This window comes from Asterias amurensis, chromosome 13, assembly GCF_032118995.1.
Source record: "Asterias amurensis chromosome 13, ASM3211899v1".
Taxonomy (NCBI): domain Eukaryota; kingdom Metazoa; phylum Echinodermata; class Asteroidea; order Forcipulatida; family Asteriidae; genus Asterias; species Asterias amurensis.
In genome coordinates this window covers 5,112,609-5,130,981 of record NC_092660.1, presented here as the reverse complement: position 1 = coordinate 5,130,981, position 18,373 = coordinate 5,112,609, and the positions used below count along the sequence as shown (strand labels likewise).

The window sequence follows — 18,373 nt, the reverse complement described above, 5'->3', positions numbered from 1 at the left end:
CATTCGCCAATACACTTTAAATTCTACAAATATTATTGAACTCTCCTAAGAAAAAAAAAGAATAAGAAGAATAATAAACGGCATTTTAAATACGCTCTACTACGAAAACTAAATCACAGCGCTTACAAAAATATTTAGCACAGGAAAATAAGTAATAGATGAAAAATAGATTGAATGAATTTAAATGAAAGCAACCAGAATACAATAAGAACAAACGAGACCGACACCTCAAAAGACTCATAATAGGCCGCTGGAACGCAATGACCATGAACCGTCCCAGTGCCGATTCCAGAAATCGAGTTCTAAACTTTCATTGTATTAAAGGAACACGTTGCCTTGGATCGGTCGAGTTGGTCTTTGAAAAGCGTTTGTTATAAAATGCATATGGGGAGACAGATGCTGTAAAAGTAGAATACAATGATCCACACAAACATGCCCCAAAATTGCACGGTTTTCCTTTTACCTCGTCGACTAACACAGTCGGCCATTTATGGGAGTCAAATTTTTGACTCCCATAAATGGCCGACCGTGTTAGTTCGCACAGTAAAAGGAAAACCACGCAATTTCGAGGCAAACTTCTGTGGATCATTGTATTCTACTTTTAAAACATCTTTCCAACCATATGCATTTTATAACAAACGGTTACACACGCTTTTTTATAGACCAACTCGTCCGATCCAAGGCAACGTGTTCCTTTAAAGACCAAGGTAAAATTCATTGAGCTGTAACAGATTACTTCACGGTCGAACAAAAGACAGTAACCAATAGAAGCCCCAACAAAGCAAGAATTTTTTTTTAAATGAAATTCAGAGGTCATACTATGCGGGTCATGGTTGCGGAGGTGGTGTACAACAATGCCCCGCCTACCCTTCCTATGTACGTGCAGGAATATTGTGCAACTTTACTGTCAAACACGGATCGTGACGTTGTGGCTTCACCATTCCAAGTTGTGTAGTTATAGAAAACAACATGGCAGCCTCTCTGATGTTGGTGTTAGCCGCCTTGTCTGTTGGGACTTGTGCGTCTTATCTGGATCCACACATGTTAGAGAACAGGCAGACGATCGTATTTATGATGGGCTGGAACTGGGCTGATATCGCCGAGGAGTGTGAACGGTAAGATGCCTCGACTCACGCAGCCCGGTGTATTGGAACAAGTGTTAAAGACAGTGGACACTATTGGTTATTGTCAAAGACCAGTCTTCGCAGTTGGTGTATCTCAACATAAACTAACAAACCTGTAAAAATTTGAGCTCAATCGGTCGTCGAAGTTGCGAGATAATAAGGAAAGAAAAAACACCCTTCATACGAAGTTGTGTGTTTTATGCTTGATTTTGAGACCTCAAATTCTAAACTTGAGGTCTCGAAATCAAATTCGTGGCAAATTACTTCTTTCTCGAAAACTACGTCACTTCAGAGGGAGCTGTTTCTCACAATGTTTTATATTATCAACCTTTCCCCATTACTAATCAAGAAAGGTTTTATGCTGATAATTATTTTGAGTAGTTACCAATAATGTCCATTGCCTTTAAAGGAGCACGTTGCATTGGATCGGACGAGTTGGTCTTTAAAAAGCGTTTGGAACCGTTTGTTATAAAACGCATACGGCTAGAAATATATTTTACATTATATATATAACGATCCACACAAGTAGCACTTGAAATTGCACGGTTTTCCTTTTACGTCGCGAACTTACACGGTCTGCCATTTTATGGAGTGAGAATTTTGACTCCACAAAAAGGCCGACCGTGTTTCTTTGAGTCGCTAAAAGGAAAACCGGACGAGGCATGTTTGTGTGGATCTTTATATTCTACTTTTTAAATCATCTCATTTCATGTTTTTTTTATCATGACAATAAATGTTTTTAATCTTTAATCTTTATAACCATTTGCATTTCATAACAAACGGACTCAAACGCTTTTAAATACCAACTCGACCGATCCAAGGCAACGTGTTCCTTTAACCATTTACATCCTTGCGCGAACTTGACCTCATACCCGCCAACTGTCTGCCATTTTGTTTCTGAGTTTAATCCTTGCGCGAACTTGACCTATACTGTCCACCCACTGTCTGCCATTTTGTGTCTGAGTTTAATCTTTGCGCGAACAATTGACTTATTATACTGTCAACTTTGCCATTTTGTTCCTGAGCCAAACGATGCGTGTAAAGATTTGGAATTCCTCAAACTCATTGATCTCTGGTATGAAAAAAATTCAATGGGATATAATGGTATAACTACCACCACTGGTGAAACTAAACAAAACACAGTTTTTAGATAACGTGGGAAACTCAAAGGCTATCAATGGTATAACTACCTCCACTGGTGCAAAACTAAACCAACGTCGCGTAATGTACAAAGCACATAAAGAAAACGTGGGAAACTTACTCGCGTACAATAGACGCAAACCTTAAAGCCATTATACACTTTCGGTAAACAGTATTGTCCAAGGCCCACACTTCGTGTATCACAACTTATATATAAAATAGCAAACCTGTGAAAATTTAGGCTTAATTGGTCATCAGAGTCGGGAGAAAATAACAGGAAAACCCACCCTTGTTTCCGCACGTGCCGTGTCATGACATGTGTTTACTATAATCCGTAATTGTCGATATCGCGAATTGTTAATTGTTTTAATTTTTTCTCAAAAAGTAAAGCATTTCATGGAATGATAGTCCCAGAGAAGTCTTTTACCATTACCTTCTGTAAACCCTATAAATTATTTGTAAATCTGTGAACTTTTTTTTTCTGTACCGAAAGTGTATAATGGCTTTAAATAAAATTGACAGTGTAATTTTTGATAAAATATCGAATATTGATTGGGGTTTTATGTATTATTTCGGTATGCCAGGGTGCAATAGATAGTGTAGATGATCGCGAACACTGATCACGCCAAGAAAAGAATATAATATAATAGGTTCAGTACAATTATAAGCTTAAAAATGTGCAAGACATTTTGTTTTACTTATTTTGTTTTTGCTGGCATTTTACCAGTCACGTTTCACACCTTTATAATAAGGTTTTACTATAGGAGCTAATCGGGGGACAATGTGATCATTTCAACCGAAGCCATATTTTTTACATTATTTTTGTGGCAGGACGGCTTTGTATATAGAGGTGCTGGTCACCTGTTCCTCCTCGCCACTCACTGGCTTGGGGTCGATTTCACTAAGAGTTAGGGATTGTCATAACTTAGGACTAGTCCTAGGAGATATTAAAAACGTATGGCTAGTCTTAAGTTAGGATGAGTAACTCGTCCTAAGTCGAGATAGGACTAGTCTTAACTCTGAAATCCACCCTTGGTATTTTAAAGCCTATTTGATTCATTGTCTCTTTAAGTATCGTATTGTATATTTTTTAAAATATTGTTATGCCAGTGGAAAGTCTAATAAAACTAAAAACTAAAACAACAGGCTCTTACAAGAACCGGCCACACAGGAAAGGAGCGGGAAAGTGAAAGGTCACGAAATGAGACTTTAGGAAATTGACACACGGATATGAATATCATCTTACTTGAATATATTATACACGACTATATCCAGCTTTTCGGTTGAACACTGAATTAGATATGTGTTCCTGTGCCAAGGAAGCGTATTGCCGACACATCAATTAAAACATTTATTTTCTCTCTTAAAGGAACACGTTGCCTTGGATGGGTCGAGTTGGTCTTTGAAAAGCGTTTGTTATAATATGCATATGGGTAGAAAGATGCTGTAAAAGTAGAATACAATGATCCACACAAACATGCCTCGAAATTGCACGGTTTTCCTTAAACCTCGTCGACTAACACGGTCGGCCATTTATGGGAGTCAAACTTTTGACTCCCATAAATGGCCGACCGTGTTAGTTCGCACAGTAAAAGGAAAACCACGCAATTTCGAGGCAAACTTGTGTGGACCATTGTATTCTACTTTTAAATTATCTTTCCAACCATATGCATTTTATAACAAACGGTTACAAACGCTTTTTTATAGACCAACTCGTCCGATCCAAGGCAACGTATTCCTTTAATGCAGTGGACACTATTCGTAACTTCTCAAAATAATTGTTAGGAAGCATAACAACTCACTTTGGTAACAAGCATGAATGAGAGCTGTTGATAGTATAACACGTTGTGAGAAACTGCTCCCTCTGAAGTAACGCAGTTTTTGAGAAAGAAGTACGTCTCGAAATTCAAGCATCTGAAGCACACAACTTATGCGACAATGGTGTTTTTTCTTATAATTTTCTGTCGCAACCTCGACGACCAATTGAGTTCCAATGTTCATATAGGTTTGTGATTTATGCATAATGTTGAGAAACGCCCAGTGATGAGAAGACTGGTCTTTGACTGGTCTTTGGCAATTACCAAAGGTGTTCAGTGCCTTTACAGGGACACACCGGCCTCGTTGGGCTATTTAGGCTACAAAATACACTAAAACATGATTTCAAAGGTCTTCCAGGAATGGTGAAGAATAGTTGCTAAAAGAAACCATCAAATTTGGCCGTTTAAATGCATTTTTCAACAAACGAAGGTCACGTGGGTTATCCGAACCACTTTTTTGGTTCGGATAACCAACGTGACCTTCGGAGATTTTTTAGCATTTTTCGCTAATTACGTGACATTTCGATGATTTGTTTTTACAGCAACCATCTATAAAAACATTATTTATGATTCTACACCCCTAAAATGCATAAACGGTGAGCCGGTGTGTCCCTTTAAGTATGGACATTTCCTGTACGTACACGATAGAGAAACAGTTTGTTTTTAGTTATGTTGCGGCTATCACCTTACGTACTTGGTCAACCTTTCGAACTGTTCTTTTGTTTTTAATTCCAGTAACAAGCTATGATGCCAGATTTTGAGGCAATAGCGGGCGTCCTATATACGCATCTATCTTTTTAAATATTGTTCTCGTGGCTGCCATTTTATAGTTTTAAGGAAGTCCTTTTCCTATTGTGTAGGCATAGTTACTTGTTGCGGGTATACACTTTAAAGTGAAGGTACACTTTAAAGCGAAGGTAGAATTATGTCTGAAGATTTAAAATAAAATACACGTTTGGAAATTTATACTCCTAAAATTTTCGGCAATAACAAACGTTTGGTAATTTTAGAAGCGCATCATCGATAGTGTATACAGTTTGAGAAACATTTTGACCTCGAAGTAATGTGGTTTATGTAAAAAGGTATTAGTACTTTTCTAAAGTTTTGAATCTGAGATGTGTTAAATTCTCTATTCAGTATGTTGACAGTATGCGTTATTATTATATACACCCTTTTTGAAACACACAGCTACCTCGGTCCCAATGGTTTTGGAGGCGTACAGATAATGCCAGCGAATGAACACGCAATCGACGTAATTGAAGGCAAGAGAACGTGGTCTGAGCGATACATGCCCGTAAGCTACAAGCTGGAGAGCGCCTCTGGGAGCGAGGATGAGCTTCGTGACATGGTGAAAAGATGCAACGAGGTTGGCGTGAGAGTCTACGCGGATGTCGTCATCAATCACATGGCACCTAATGGTACAATTTTTTTTATTTCCCTACTGTAGATCAAGTTTTTTGCCATGACATGAATCCTTTTTCACTGTGAATAAAGGCATAACTTACATACAGAAGTTGCAGCTTCATTGTCGTCAAGTTTTTAACAAAGATAAAAAAGTGAAATCACAGGACGATGTTGTCAGGAGAGTCGCGTCAAATACCAGTTCTGGTAAACACGTTTTACATCATACACGCTAAAATTATGTAAATCTCATGATACGAATTTCTTTTTTTCGTGACATTTTTTCTCAATATACCTCACGCCAGCAAGTAAAATTTTTAGGTTTTTAATATCATTATCTTTAAAACTGTCTGAGTTTAGTGTAGATCTGTAGACATTGTGTCGTACAAAAAATACCCAGACTTTAAAGGCAGATGGACACTATTGGTAATTACTCAAAATAATTACTCGCATAAAACCTTACTTGGTAACGAGTAATGGGGAGAGGTGGATAGTATAAAACATTATGAGAAACGGCTTCCTCTTAAGTGAATAGTTTTCGAGAAAGAAGTTATCATTTTCCACGAGTTTGATTTCAAGACATCAGAATTAGATTTTAAGGTCTCGAAATCAAGCATCTGAAAGAACACAACTTCGTGTGACAAGGGTGTTTTTTCGTTCATAGATTCTCGCAACTTCGACTACCAATTTGAGCTCAAATTTTCACAGGTTTGTTATTTTATGCATTATTTTGAGATACACAAACAAAATGAGAATACTGGTCTCTGACAATTACCAATTGTGTCCAGTGTCTTTAATGAGTTTTTTTGGTATTACAATAAATAACGATTATACTTTTTAATAAATTATGTTTCTTTCTTTCAGATTATTCCACGATTGGCAAAGGTTCTGCTGGGAGTTCTTTTGACAAGTCAACACTCAGTTACCCTGCAGTACCGTACACAGCACTCGATTTTAATGTTCACAACAACAAATGCCCGAGCAGCAGTGGCGACATCGAAGACTTCGGTGACGAACTACAGGTCCGCTACTGCAATCTATTCGGCTTTCCTGATCTAGACACGTCTGTTGCTCACGTTAGAATCTCCATCGTGCATTATCTGAACAAGTTGATCGATGTTGGTGTTGCGGGATTCTTCGTGGTCAGGGCAGAGAACATTTGGCCAGACGACCTGGACGTGATGTTCAGATCTCTGGAAGATCTGAATCAAGAGTACTTTGAGCCTGGAGTCAGGCCGTTTATATCTCAACGAGTGAGGGCAGCAGAGGGCTTCCCCGTCAAGCCGTCTGAGTACTTTAGCACGGGTAGGGTGACGGAGTTCGCTTACGGTAGAGCTGTCTCGGAGTCCGTCAGAGGAACCATAAAGACCATGGCTAGCTTAGAAAACTTACAAGTTGACTTCAATCTCATGCCAAGTACAAGTGCACTCGTGTTCGTGGATTCCCCTCTTCTTCAACGGTCAAGTTCCTCATCCTCCTCCGATCATTCCATCAACTTCCGAGAGCCTGGTCTCAGCACGATGGCAAATGCATTCATGTTGGCCTACCCGTACGGTCTTACTAGGGTAATGAGCAGCTTCGAATTCACCGAAGAAAGTGACGGGCCACCAACAGATGAAGATGGGAAAACGTTACCACCAGTCATCGAGACAGACGGATCGTGTGGTAACGGATGGGTTTGTGAGCACCGCTGGGCTCGTATCAGGAATCTGGTTGGCTTCCAAAACGCATCGGCAGGCCAACCTCTGGCCAACTTTTGGAGCAACGGGAATCAACAGATTGCTTTTGGTCGAGGTGATAAGGCGTTTATCGTCTTCAACAACGAAGGGAATCTCCTCTCTCAGAAACTGCCCACCGGACTGCCAGAAGGGAAGTATTGCGACGTTTATAACGGCCAGTTTGACCCACAGTTGTGCACCTGTTCTGGTCCTACCATAACAGTGGATGGGTCGGGCTTTGCCCTGTTCGAGCTCGACAACTCAGACACTCAAGTTGTTGCAATCCATACGAATGCCTTGGTCAAGGACGTCAACAAAGAACCAGGCCCTGTAAGCACCACCGCAACAACAACTACACTAAAAAGAGCAACAAAGCCCTCATCTAGTACTTCTGGACAAAGCCCATCATCTACAACTACCCCTGCAGAAGAAGCAAATGACGAGTCTGTTGACATAATAGAAGCGGCAACAGTAAAACCAACCGTGAAAACAACCCAAGTTCCCACATCTACCAAAGAGCAAGGGACTGGGGACCTTACTGAAGCGGTAACAACAAAAACCACCATGCAACCAACTCAAGTGCCAACATCAACCAAAGTGCCAACAGAACCAGTGTCCAGCGATCTTCCCGAAGCGGTGACAAAAAAGCCCACCATGCAACCAAAAGTCCCAACATCAACCAAAGAGATAAAACTCCCCGAAGCGGTCACCAAAACACCCACTACCAAGACGGTTGCAATCACAACCACTGCCCCACCAACTCCCATGAACCGTACGATGATCTTCCTGCACAAAGACACTGAATTTGGTCAGTTCATGTTCCTTCGCGGTGGGATCAGCCATGACCTAAGGTCTGGTTGCACAGTGGACGCATACACCAGCGCTTGTGCCATTCCCATTCACCACCACCCGCAAGGAGATAACCCATACTTCACCGCATGGCAGACCGGTGACAACTATCTGGATTGGTACGGAGCTGAAGAAGGACAGGGCACACACGATGACGTTCAGGCAGGAGGGACGCCCATGATCTGGACGACCAATAACCCAAGCAACGGCGCGGAAGTTTCTGTGAATGGTTATGGGTACACACCGCTCAACCAGTGGGGAGACAACTACTGGATGGTGGACATTGATGTTGACTGTTCTAAGACGGAAGGAGGCTGGTTTGAGATGAAGGGGTTCTTGACGAACGCCGGCAGCTCAGGATGGGAGAACGACGTGTCTCAAGAGGAGAACTGTGCCGGATCTGCTGGGGGAAGCCGGCCCCACTCTTCAAGCAACCACTTCGCTAGGTGTGGATTTGTTAATGTTTTCAGGTTTGGGCAAAACGAATGCATCATTGACACGCTCAACTAGGTCTAGTATTGGTTCAAGACTCTCCCGTTACATCTCTCTCCACGATCCGTCACCACACAAGAGGGCGCGCTCTCACCATGGGCTGATATCTAAACGAGAATGGACCATGGAGATTATAAATAACAGGAGAGTCTTGTACCAAGACTAATTAATTAGATCACGAAGGTTTAAAGATGCTATGTCCGATTTTTGGCCGCAAACATTAAACAATACACTTTTGAGTGAAATGGTATTTCAAAGAGTATCACCCGCTCTAACGAAAAAAAGTTTAATATTTACTTTTAATGGTCAGGAACCGTGACAAAAATTTAAAACGTTTCTTATAACACATAAATTGGTCACGTGATATTGTCGGAATTAATTTAGAGCACTTTATTTCACTGCTACTGCTAGTAAGTTTCTCGACCCATCAGAATTTTTGGGTCAAATCGGCCAAAAATCGGACATAGCATCTTTAACCCTTTTTTGGTTGGTAATTATCGGTAAACTTTTAACTATGGGTAAATGTGGTGTTCCTAGTAGAATTATCGTCTTACGTTCCCTGCTTGCGATTAGAACACTTTGTTTAGTGGTCGGAGGGAATTAGGTGCTGGGTTGAACACAAGAAGTTGGAAACTACTCAATCAATGATCAAACGTAGGAAGAGAAATAAACAATTAATAGCTAATAAGTGAATGAGACTAAAAAAGGAGGATATTATGTTGGGGGGAAAAAGAGATTAAAAGTTGCTTTTTAATTAATTATTGTTTGGGATTAACATTTGTTGTTGTGCCTTTAAAAGCAAATAAGTTAAATTTTAAACTGTAATACCTTTTTTTATAGGGAGTATTAATGGCCGCATGTGGAGCCTGTTTATAACTACGGTCATTCACCAATATAAGGTTGTCTTGATCCCTACAATAGATTTCTTAAGAAAAGGTAATGTTAAGGGAAAAACAATGGCAGGACTCGATTAAACCCGATCCGGAATGTATAGCTTCAACGTTCATATGAAGTTTTGGTTTACGATAACAATTGGTATTTGACATTATGTGTGGACTTGCGTGTGGACTTGGACAAGTCCACTCAGTGTTTTCATATTCCTGAAGAATAGTGATGTCCACAGAGTGGCTGAAACAAAGAGCTGTGTGTGGGGGGGGGGGGGGGGGGGTGTAGTGGGGGTATAGTGTGCACATCGAGGACATTTAACAAAAGAGGACAATGGGATCTCTGTTGGTTTGGTAAAAATCCTCGCTTCAAAACTGTGTACAAAACCAATAGGGGATGTTACCCCAAAAACATTGGGATGTTTAGATATTAATGTTAACATTTTAAGGTGGGGGACGTAGGTTTAGTCGTTTAGAAATTTGTTGTTGGAGGGTATAACAAACAGATTCTAAAATAAACTTGTGAATTAATCGTATGAATAAGAATCGATCGATAAAATAACATGGAATGGTTTGCGGTAACACCATGTAATGACTACCTCTTAATGAGTTGGAATGGTTCTGGAAAGAACCATTGGTTTCAACTTGACGTTTCGATCAGTATGCTCTGATCGTCCTCAGAAGACTATCAGAAGAATGAACTTCCTTCAAAAAAAATTATAACACACTGAAAACAGGTTAATTAAATAAACTTTTTATTTATTTAGAATAAGATTGACAAATCTTTCCAGCATTGACCATTTTAAATTAGATTTGTGCGAAAAATTCCTTTAGAGGTTATAAAAACATTTACATGACATTTTGCAAGGTATGAACTAATGATTGCAGGTAACAGAAATAACAAGTAATAAATTACTGATGCCATTTGAGACAAGGGCCAAATTTCATAGCGCTGCTTAGTGGTAAGCAAATTTGCGTGCTTACTGTAGCAGAAACATTAGTGTATTTCACAGGTTAGCAGAAAAATTGGGCGGCCATATTATGCGTTTACCGTGGATTTGCATTGTGACGTCATTTATTTTTGTCGATAAGCACCGGAAGGTTAGCATGCCTTTTCGTGTGCCTACGATTAGCAGCGCTATGAAATAGAATTTGCACAGTTAGCACAATATCTGCCGCTAAGCAGAGCTATGAAATGTGGCCCTGACGTTAAACTATTGGTGCCATTCCTTTTACAGCAATCATCAATCAATCAATCATTATGCATTTGTGGAGTGCAACCACTAGTCTCTTGCAGTAACACCAACAATCAATATTACTTTTCCAATTGTCGATAATTACCGTGGATTCCTTTGAGGACTTCTGTTAGGTGCAAACTTGAAACCAGCTCAAGTTCAAAGCGGGTCATGGTGTTCAACAGGACCCAATTTCATGGCTCTGCTTATCTGCCAAATTCTGCGCTTACGATCACGATTCCCCGCTTATCAGCAAGCGCCCAATTTCTACAATAGCCTTGTAAGCATAGAATGCCTATTAACGCGGAGTACGCACGCGCAGAACCAAAAATTTGCCACTTACCCATGACATATGCTTGTCATAAGCACAGAATTCACTGCTTCCGTAAGCGGCGATTCTGTGCTTACGGTAAGCAGACCATGAAATTGGGCCCAGGTAACTTCACTGTGCTCAACAAACTCTATCGACTTTTCCCTATCGACTTTTCAGTTTAACAAACTTATTGTTTCTTTGGTTGTTTCGCAGTAAAATTTTACTAGAGTGGGACTCGAACCAACGACCTCCGGATTAACATGCCGGCGCTCTACCAACTGAGCTATCTAAGCCTATAGTGACGATCCCCTAGCTGCCCCTTCCCAGGTATCGTAACTTCGGTGTAATCCCTGGATACACAATGGAAGTTAATGGTTGCATGGTTTCTGACCAGCAACCCCGAACAAAGATATTGACAACAGAGAGAAACAGCCAAAATAGGGTTAGATAGCTCAGTTGGTTGAGCGCTGGCGCGTTAATCCAGAAGTCATTGGTTTGAGTCCAATCCTATCCCAGTAAATATTTCTTTGTTCGAACCTCAAATCATTTAAACAGTTTACCCAGTCAGCTGCGCTTGTGGAGTATAGGGTAAAACTCACAAAGAGTCACTCTTTATAGCCTTCATTAGGCCTAAATGTTTGAGTTAAGCCAAGGCCACCAGCCTTCTATCTTGCCTTTGTCGTCTCTCTCCTAGTTGATCAAAGTGAAATCTTGCAACACTTTCTGCAAAACTTGCATCACTTTTTTCTACCTTGAAGGTTGGAGATGGTCCAAATGATGAAGTGACTCTGTTGATAGTGGCACCGTGACGTTCCATGTAGTTGGCTGTACCTGAACGAGTTAAACATGACTTTATCAGTGTCATATTGTTAACCAGAAAGCCTTGATTTTTTTAAAGACTTTTGCATATCTTGTTCACAAGGAGGGCCCAAAAGTATGTCTTGTGTTTTTGTTGTTGATAGTTCTTACCCTCGGCGTTGAGATGAATTAATTAAAGGAACACGTTGCCTTGGATCGGTGGAGTTGGTATTGTTGGCGTTGGCGTTTTTAAAACCGTTTGTTATAAAATGCATTATTATATTAGAAAGATATTTTAAAAGTAGATTAAAATGATCCACACAAGTATCACTCGGAATTGCGTGGTTTTCATTTTCCCTCGTCGACTAACACGGTCGGCCGTTTATGGGAGTCAAATTTTTGACTCCCATAAAATGGCCGACCGTGTTAGTTTGTAAAGTAAACAGAACACCATGCAATTTCGAGGCAAATTTGTGTGGATCATTGTATTCTACTTTTAAATCATCTTTCTAACCATAATGCATTTTATAACAAACGGTTACAAACGCTTTTCGAAGACCAACTCGACTCGATCCAAGGCAACGTGTTCCTTTAAGATGGTCCAAAAACACATACACTGTACCCCACATATTATGAGGAAACATGCTAAATTAATATCAATACCTGATGCTATTCAACATTTCGAAAAAGGAATCTAGCCCCCCAGTTACATGGTCTAATTAAGACCCATAGTTTATAAAATTATGAACTATAGCTAGAGGGCGCACTGGTGAGCAGCTTGCACATACAAACGAGACAGGACCACACAATGTCACAAGGAGACATGCGCACCATTTTATATGAGCGTTTGAATTAATTAAGAACACTTGGGACTCTTGGGAGAGTGTGTGTTGATAACACTACGCGATGCTGTTTTTGTCAACTTGCAAAATGGCCACACACAGGACATGTGCACAAGCTATGCGATGCTGTTTTGACAATTTACAAAATGGCCGCATGAGCGCATGCATAACTCTATGTCTTGACCCCTCTGCCTACCCACAATGCATTGCAGTTCTGAATCGCGGTAAAAGATAAACCTTCGAGCTTCAAGAAGCCATTCACTATTGCAGCTGCGCATGTCTGTTACTACTGACAGGGCAATTTGTTTATCTCCCGTGACCTTTTGACAATACCCGGGTATATTGTCAAAAGGTCACGGAAGATAAACAAATTGCGTTGTCAGCAGTAACGGACATGCGCAGCTGCAATAGAGAATAGGCTTATTATTGCATATATTATAGCATAGGCCTTTTGCTATTGGATATCTGCCTGCCGAGTGAGCGCAGCGCAGTGACAGTGTTTGCTTACCTTCATTGCGATCAATTCTAGTTTGGGGTTCCCTCGTGATGAGATGGTAGTTTGTACCCACAGAAATGGCGAAAGTTCTGCCAGAAATGTGAAGAAATTATGAACAAATTCAAAGTTCCAGAACTGAAGTTGAGCTGAGCTGCCAGCTTAGTGGTCTTCGTGTTGATATGCATGACATGTGGACTTTGTTTTTAATGATTGCACCAACACAAACAAATGAGGGCGCAATGCTGGTTTAACGGTCGTATTTTGTTTGATGACCAATATGGCGTGTCAAACGTTGCATTATTCGATAATGTACAATATATGTGCGATGTTTCTCATATATATGCGATAATTGTCACATATGTGCGATATTCATTTGATGTATGCAATAAATGTAATATATATGCAATAAATGTAATATATATGCAATAAATGTAATATATATGCAATAAATTGTAATATATGTGCGATAAATTGTAATATATGTGCGATAAATTGTAATATATGTGCGATAAATTGTAATATATGTGCGATAAATTGTAATATATGTGCGATAAATTGTAATATATGTGCGATAAATTGTAATATATGTGCGATAAATGTAATATATGTGCGATAAATTGTAATATATGTGCGATAAATTGTAATATATGTGCGATAATTTGCAATATATATGCGATAATTTTTAATATATGTTTGATAATTTTGTAGTATATTATATGCGATCATTTGTATGCGATGTTTTGTGACGGTATACATATGCGATAATTTAATATACATGTGCGATGTTCGTTCTTATATATGTGCGAAAACGGAATTGTGGGATATAGTATGGCTTCCTGTCCACTTGATCCCCGTATCCGTAATGTTTTAGATCGGGCCAGACTATACTCTGGACGGTAGAGTATGGTTCCTATGGTTCAATGAGATTGGCGTAGGGTTTATAGTGATTGTCAGGGTACGAGACTCGAGCAGCGTATTTCCGAAATAGCCAGCCAGCCGCGTATTCGGATAATAGAACACATACAGTACAGGGAGGTGACAAAATGTTGCATTTTGCTCAAATCTGAAGGTGAAGATCTGTTTTACTCGAACGAATTCTGCAATATTAGCATAATTTAGATATGTTAATTGATAATATGTCAATTTCATAGCTTCACATGATTAAAAAATAATTTATAAAAAGTGAAAAACATTAACAAAACGTCAAAAGATGACCCGCAAACAAAAAGGCAAAAATTTTTATTTCGTATTTTTTGCACAAAAAAACATCACTGTGAAATACAAAACCATAACTTGAAAAGAATTTATACCCTTCGTTAAAACAAAACATTTAATTTGTAATCCAGAACTTTCAAGACTAATTTAGTGGGCGTATCAAATTTTGGGGCTGGGTAAATTTGGTTCACTATCTAGTGGTTAATTAACCACAGTTATTCTGACGCCATTGTCAATGTACATTCCGCCCAATTACATAGACGGTGGACTTAAACACAATTTGAAAAGAATTTGAACCCTTCGTTAAGACAAAAAGTTGCTTTCTTGTTCCAGAATCTTGAAGGAAAATAGACTGGACGTATCAAATTTTGAGCTGGCTAAATTGGTCAACTGTTATTGATTCTGCAATAAAAAGAAAATGTTTAAAGAAAATGTTTGTCTTATCGAAGGGTGTCACCACCTTTTGCTCGCGGCTGACATAACTATAAATGTGGTGACTAAGATTCCAAAAATTTGAAAAATGATTTTGCAAACAAGACACAGTTGAATTTTTATAGCACAAGAACTTTTAAATTTTATTGACAACAATCAAAAATAATCAATCATGAGTGTTTCAGATATAGCTCGGTAATTTACTAACTTTAACTGTTGTACAATTTAAAGTCACCTGGAAATAGAAGTGTTTTTCTTTTCTGTGCGCGATGTAAACAGTCCCAAGATAAAAATTGTGTGGTTTTATATGCCAAGCAAAGAGTCTCCTCTTCTTTGACAAAAGGCTCCACTGGTCACTTGCACTTGTAAATGCAAAAAGTTTGGTATTTTAGGCATTTCTACAAGGTACAAAAATATGTCATAATGTTGAGGCCATATAAAAATATTTGCCCACCGAAAAAGTTTCATCAAACGCTATTTCAATTCACAATTCATGATGATCAAAATCATGTGACAGAATATTTTGCTGAGCATTCTTGAAAAAAAATACCGAGGCTTAAAGAACCCATGTGCCTTATATCATTTTCTAATATTTTTGGAGATTTTTATTTTGTAACCCTCGTATCAATACTATTATTTATATCAAAATTTAAACATCAGCTTGTTGATTCAATTATCACTGTTTATGTATATACTTTATTATAAATATTAAGAAAAAAAATAGAACAAAAATAAATAGAAATCAGATTTTGAAGCCAGTAATTATTCACACTTTTTATATATTTTTTATTTTTTTTTATTTTGTGCAAGTTACCATGGTAATTTTAAAAATTTAATAAAAAAATATTTTGAATAAAATGAAGGCAACTGCTGGCTATACAGTCATACACAGAGTCTCAAAGAACACTTGTAGTTACTGCAGATGTTTCTTCCATGTATGGCTTCACCGGGAAACCATACTTTCTCGTTTGCCGTGAAAACAGGAAAAACTCAAAACAAATGGGGCCAGTTGAAGTCATCCAAGATCGGTGTGTGGTGTGAACATTTCAATGTCCATCAAGTTTTAATACATGTTTGCATACTTCGTATTAACAAATGAAGGTAGTTAGGGCATCAGTTGATATAAGGCATCATTTTTTTTTCCCAATTCAAAGAAAAAGGCATAATAGCGTGATAACTGGTAAGCAGAGGATATATTGCAAATTATCGCACATATATTGCAAATTATTGCACATATATTACAATTTATCGCACATATATTACAATTTATCGCACATATATTACAATTTATCGCACATATATTACAATTTATCGCACATATATTACAATTTATCGCACATATATTACAATTTATCGCACATATATTACAATTTATCGCACATATATTACAATTTATCGCATATATATTACATTTATTGCATATATATTACATTTATTGCATATATATTACATTTATTGCATACATCAAATGAATATCGCACATTATGTGACAATTATCGCATATATATGAGAAACATCGCACATATATTGTACATTATCGAATAATGCAACGTTTGACACGCCATAGACCAAGCTATATGATTGATCTGTTGCGCGTAAGTGTGATTGTAGGCGAACAATTAACGGTAGTGTTAAATACCGCCCTCTTACGTCCCGTGTGGCTGCTTTATGATTGGTCTGTTGCGCGTAAGCTTACGCTTAACAGACCAATCATAAAGCTTGGTTATTAACTTACGCGTAACAGACCAATCATAAAGTAGCAGTTGTCCACACGAAAGAGGGCGGTATTTAACACAGTCGGGTCTTATTCGGTTATTAACTTACGCGCAACAGACCAATCATAAAGCTTGGTTATTAACTTATGCGTAACAGACCAATCATAAAGCTTGGTTATTAATCTACGCGTAACAGACCAATCATAAAGCTTGATTAATAACTTACGCGTAACAGACCAATCATAAAGCTTGGTTATTAACCAACGCGTAACAGACCAATCATAAAGCAGCAGTTGTCGACACGTAAGAGGGCGGTATTTAACACAACCGTTAATTTTTCACCTGCTAACAAAAATACCACCGTTAAACCAGCATTGCGCCCTCATTTGTTTGTGTTGGTGCAATAATTTAAAACACAGTCCACATGTTTTGCATGTCAAGAAGACCACTATTATTAACTAAGCTAGCAGCTCAGCTCAACTTTAGTTTTGAAACTTTGAATTTGTTCATAATTTCTTCACTTTTTTGGCGGAACTTTTGCCATTTCTGTGGGTACAAACTACCATCCCTTCATGAGGGAATCCCAAACTAGAATTGATCACAAGGAAGGTAAGCAAACACTGTCACTGCGCTGCGCTCACTCGGCAGGCAGATATCCAAAGATTCCTTTTTCAAGATTTTGAATAGCATCAGTTATTGATATTAATTTAGCATGTTTCCTCATAATATGTGGGGTACAGACAGTGTACAATGTATGTATTAAAGTAATTCATCTCAACGCCGAGGGTAAGAACTATCAACAACAAAAACACAAGACATCTTTTTTGGCCCTCCTCGTGAACAAGATATGCAAAAGTCTTTAAATAAATCAAGGCTTTCTGTTTAACAATCTGACACTGATATAATGTTTAACTCGTTCAGGTACAGCCAACTACATGGAACGTCACGGTGCCACTATCAACAGAGTCACTTCATCATTTGGACCATCTCCAACCTTCAAGGTAGAAAAAAAGTGATGCAAGTTTTGCAGAAAGTGCTGCAAGATTTCACTCTGATCAACTACAAGAGAGACAACAATGGCAAGATAGAAGGCTGGTGGCCTTGGCTAAACTCAAACATGTAATGAATGCTATAAAGAGTGACTTTTTGTGAGTTTTACCCTATACTCCACAAGGGAAACTGACTGGGTAAACTGTTTAAATGATTTGGGGTTCGAACAAAGAAATATTTACTGGGATAGGATTAGGCCCACTGGTGGGGCCAAGGATAGCTGAATCCTCCTTGGCCACACAAGTGGGGCTAGGATAGGATGGGACTCAAACCAATGACTTCCAGATTAACGTGCCAGCGCTCAACCAACTGAGCTATCTAACTAACCCTATTTATATTTTTGGCTGTTTCTCTATTTTGTCAATATTTTTGTTCAGGGGTTGTGGTCAGAAGCCATGCAACCATTAACTGCCGAATTTGTTGTTAATTTGGGTGTGATCCCTGGCTGCACTGCAGTAAGCGGTTGTACCCCCCCCCCCCCCCCCCAAACAAAGATATGGCCAAAATAGGGAAACTGCCAGCTTAGGCCTAGATAGCTCTGTTGGTAGAGCGCGGACCATTAACCTGAAGGTCGTTGGTTCGTGTCCCACTTTGGTAAATTTTCCTTTGTACAAAAACATAAGGAAATTTAGTTGTGACTCAAAGTATGACATGTTGGTTTGTTACTGCGAAACAACCAAAGAAACAATGAGTTTGTAAAACTAAAAGTGAAAAGTCGATAGGTTTATTGAGCACAGTGAAGTTACCCAATTTCATGGCTCTGCTTACCATATAAGCACAGAATCGCTGCTTACAGAAGCAGGGAATTCTGTGCTTAAAGGCAAGCATAATTATTTCACGGGTAAGCGGTGA

At 38.9% G+C, this 18,373-nt stretch overlaps 1 protein-coding gene and 1 long non-coding RNA gene across 2 annotated transcripts; both read left to right on the top strand.

Moving 5' to 3' along the window:
- Positions 1 to 918: 918 nt before the first annotated feature.
- Positions 919 to 9,685, top strand: LOC139946541 (alpha-amylase-like). Its single transcript, XM_071944238.1, has 3 exons — positions 919 to 1,115; positions 5,270 to 5,499; positions 6,347 to 9,685. The coding sequence occupies exons 1-3, from the start codon at positions 970 to 972 to the stop codon at positions 8,557 to 8,559; spliced, it is 2,589 nt and encodes an 862-aa protein (XP_071800339.1). The 5' UTR covers positions 919 to 969; the 3' UTR covers positions 8,560 to 9,685.
- A 7,173-nt stretch (positions 9,686 to 16,858) lies between these two features.
- LOC139946130 (uncharacterized) lies at positions 16,859 to 18,002 on the top strand. The gene is made up of 2 exons (XR_011787210.1): positions 16,859 to 17,080; positions 17,393 to 18,002. It is a non-coding gene; the product is annotated as an uncharacterized lncRNA (long non-coding RNA).
- Positions 18,003 to 18,373: the final 371 nt, after the last annotated feature.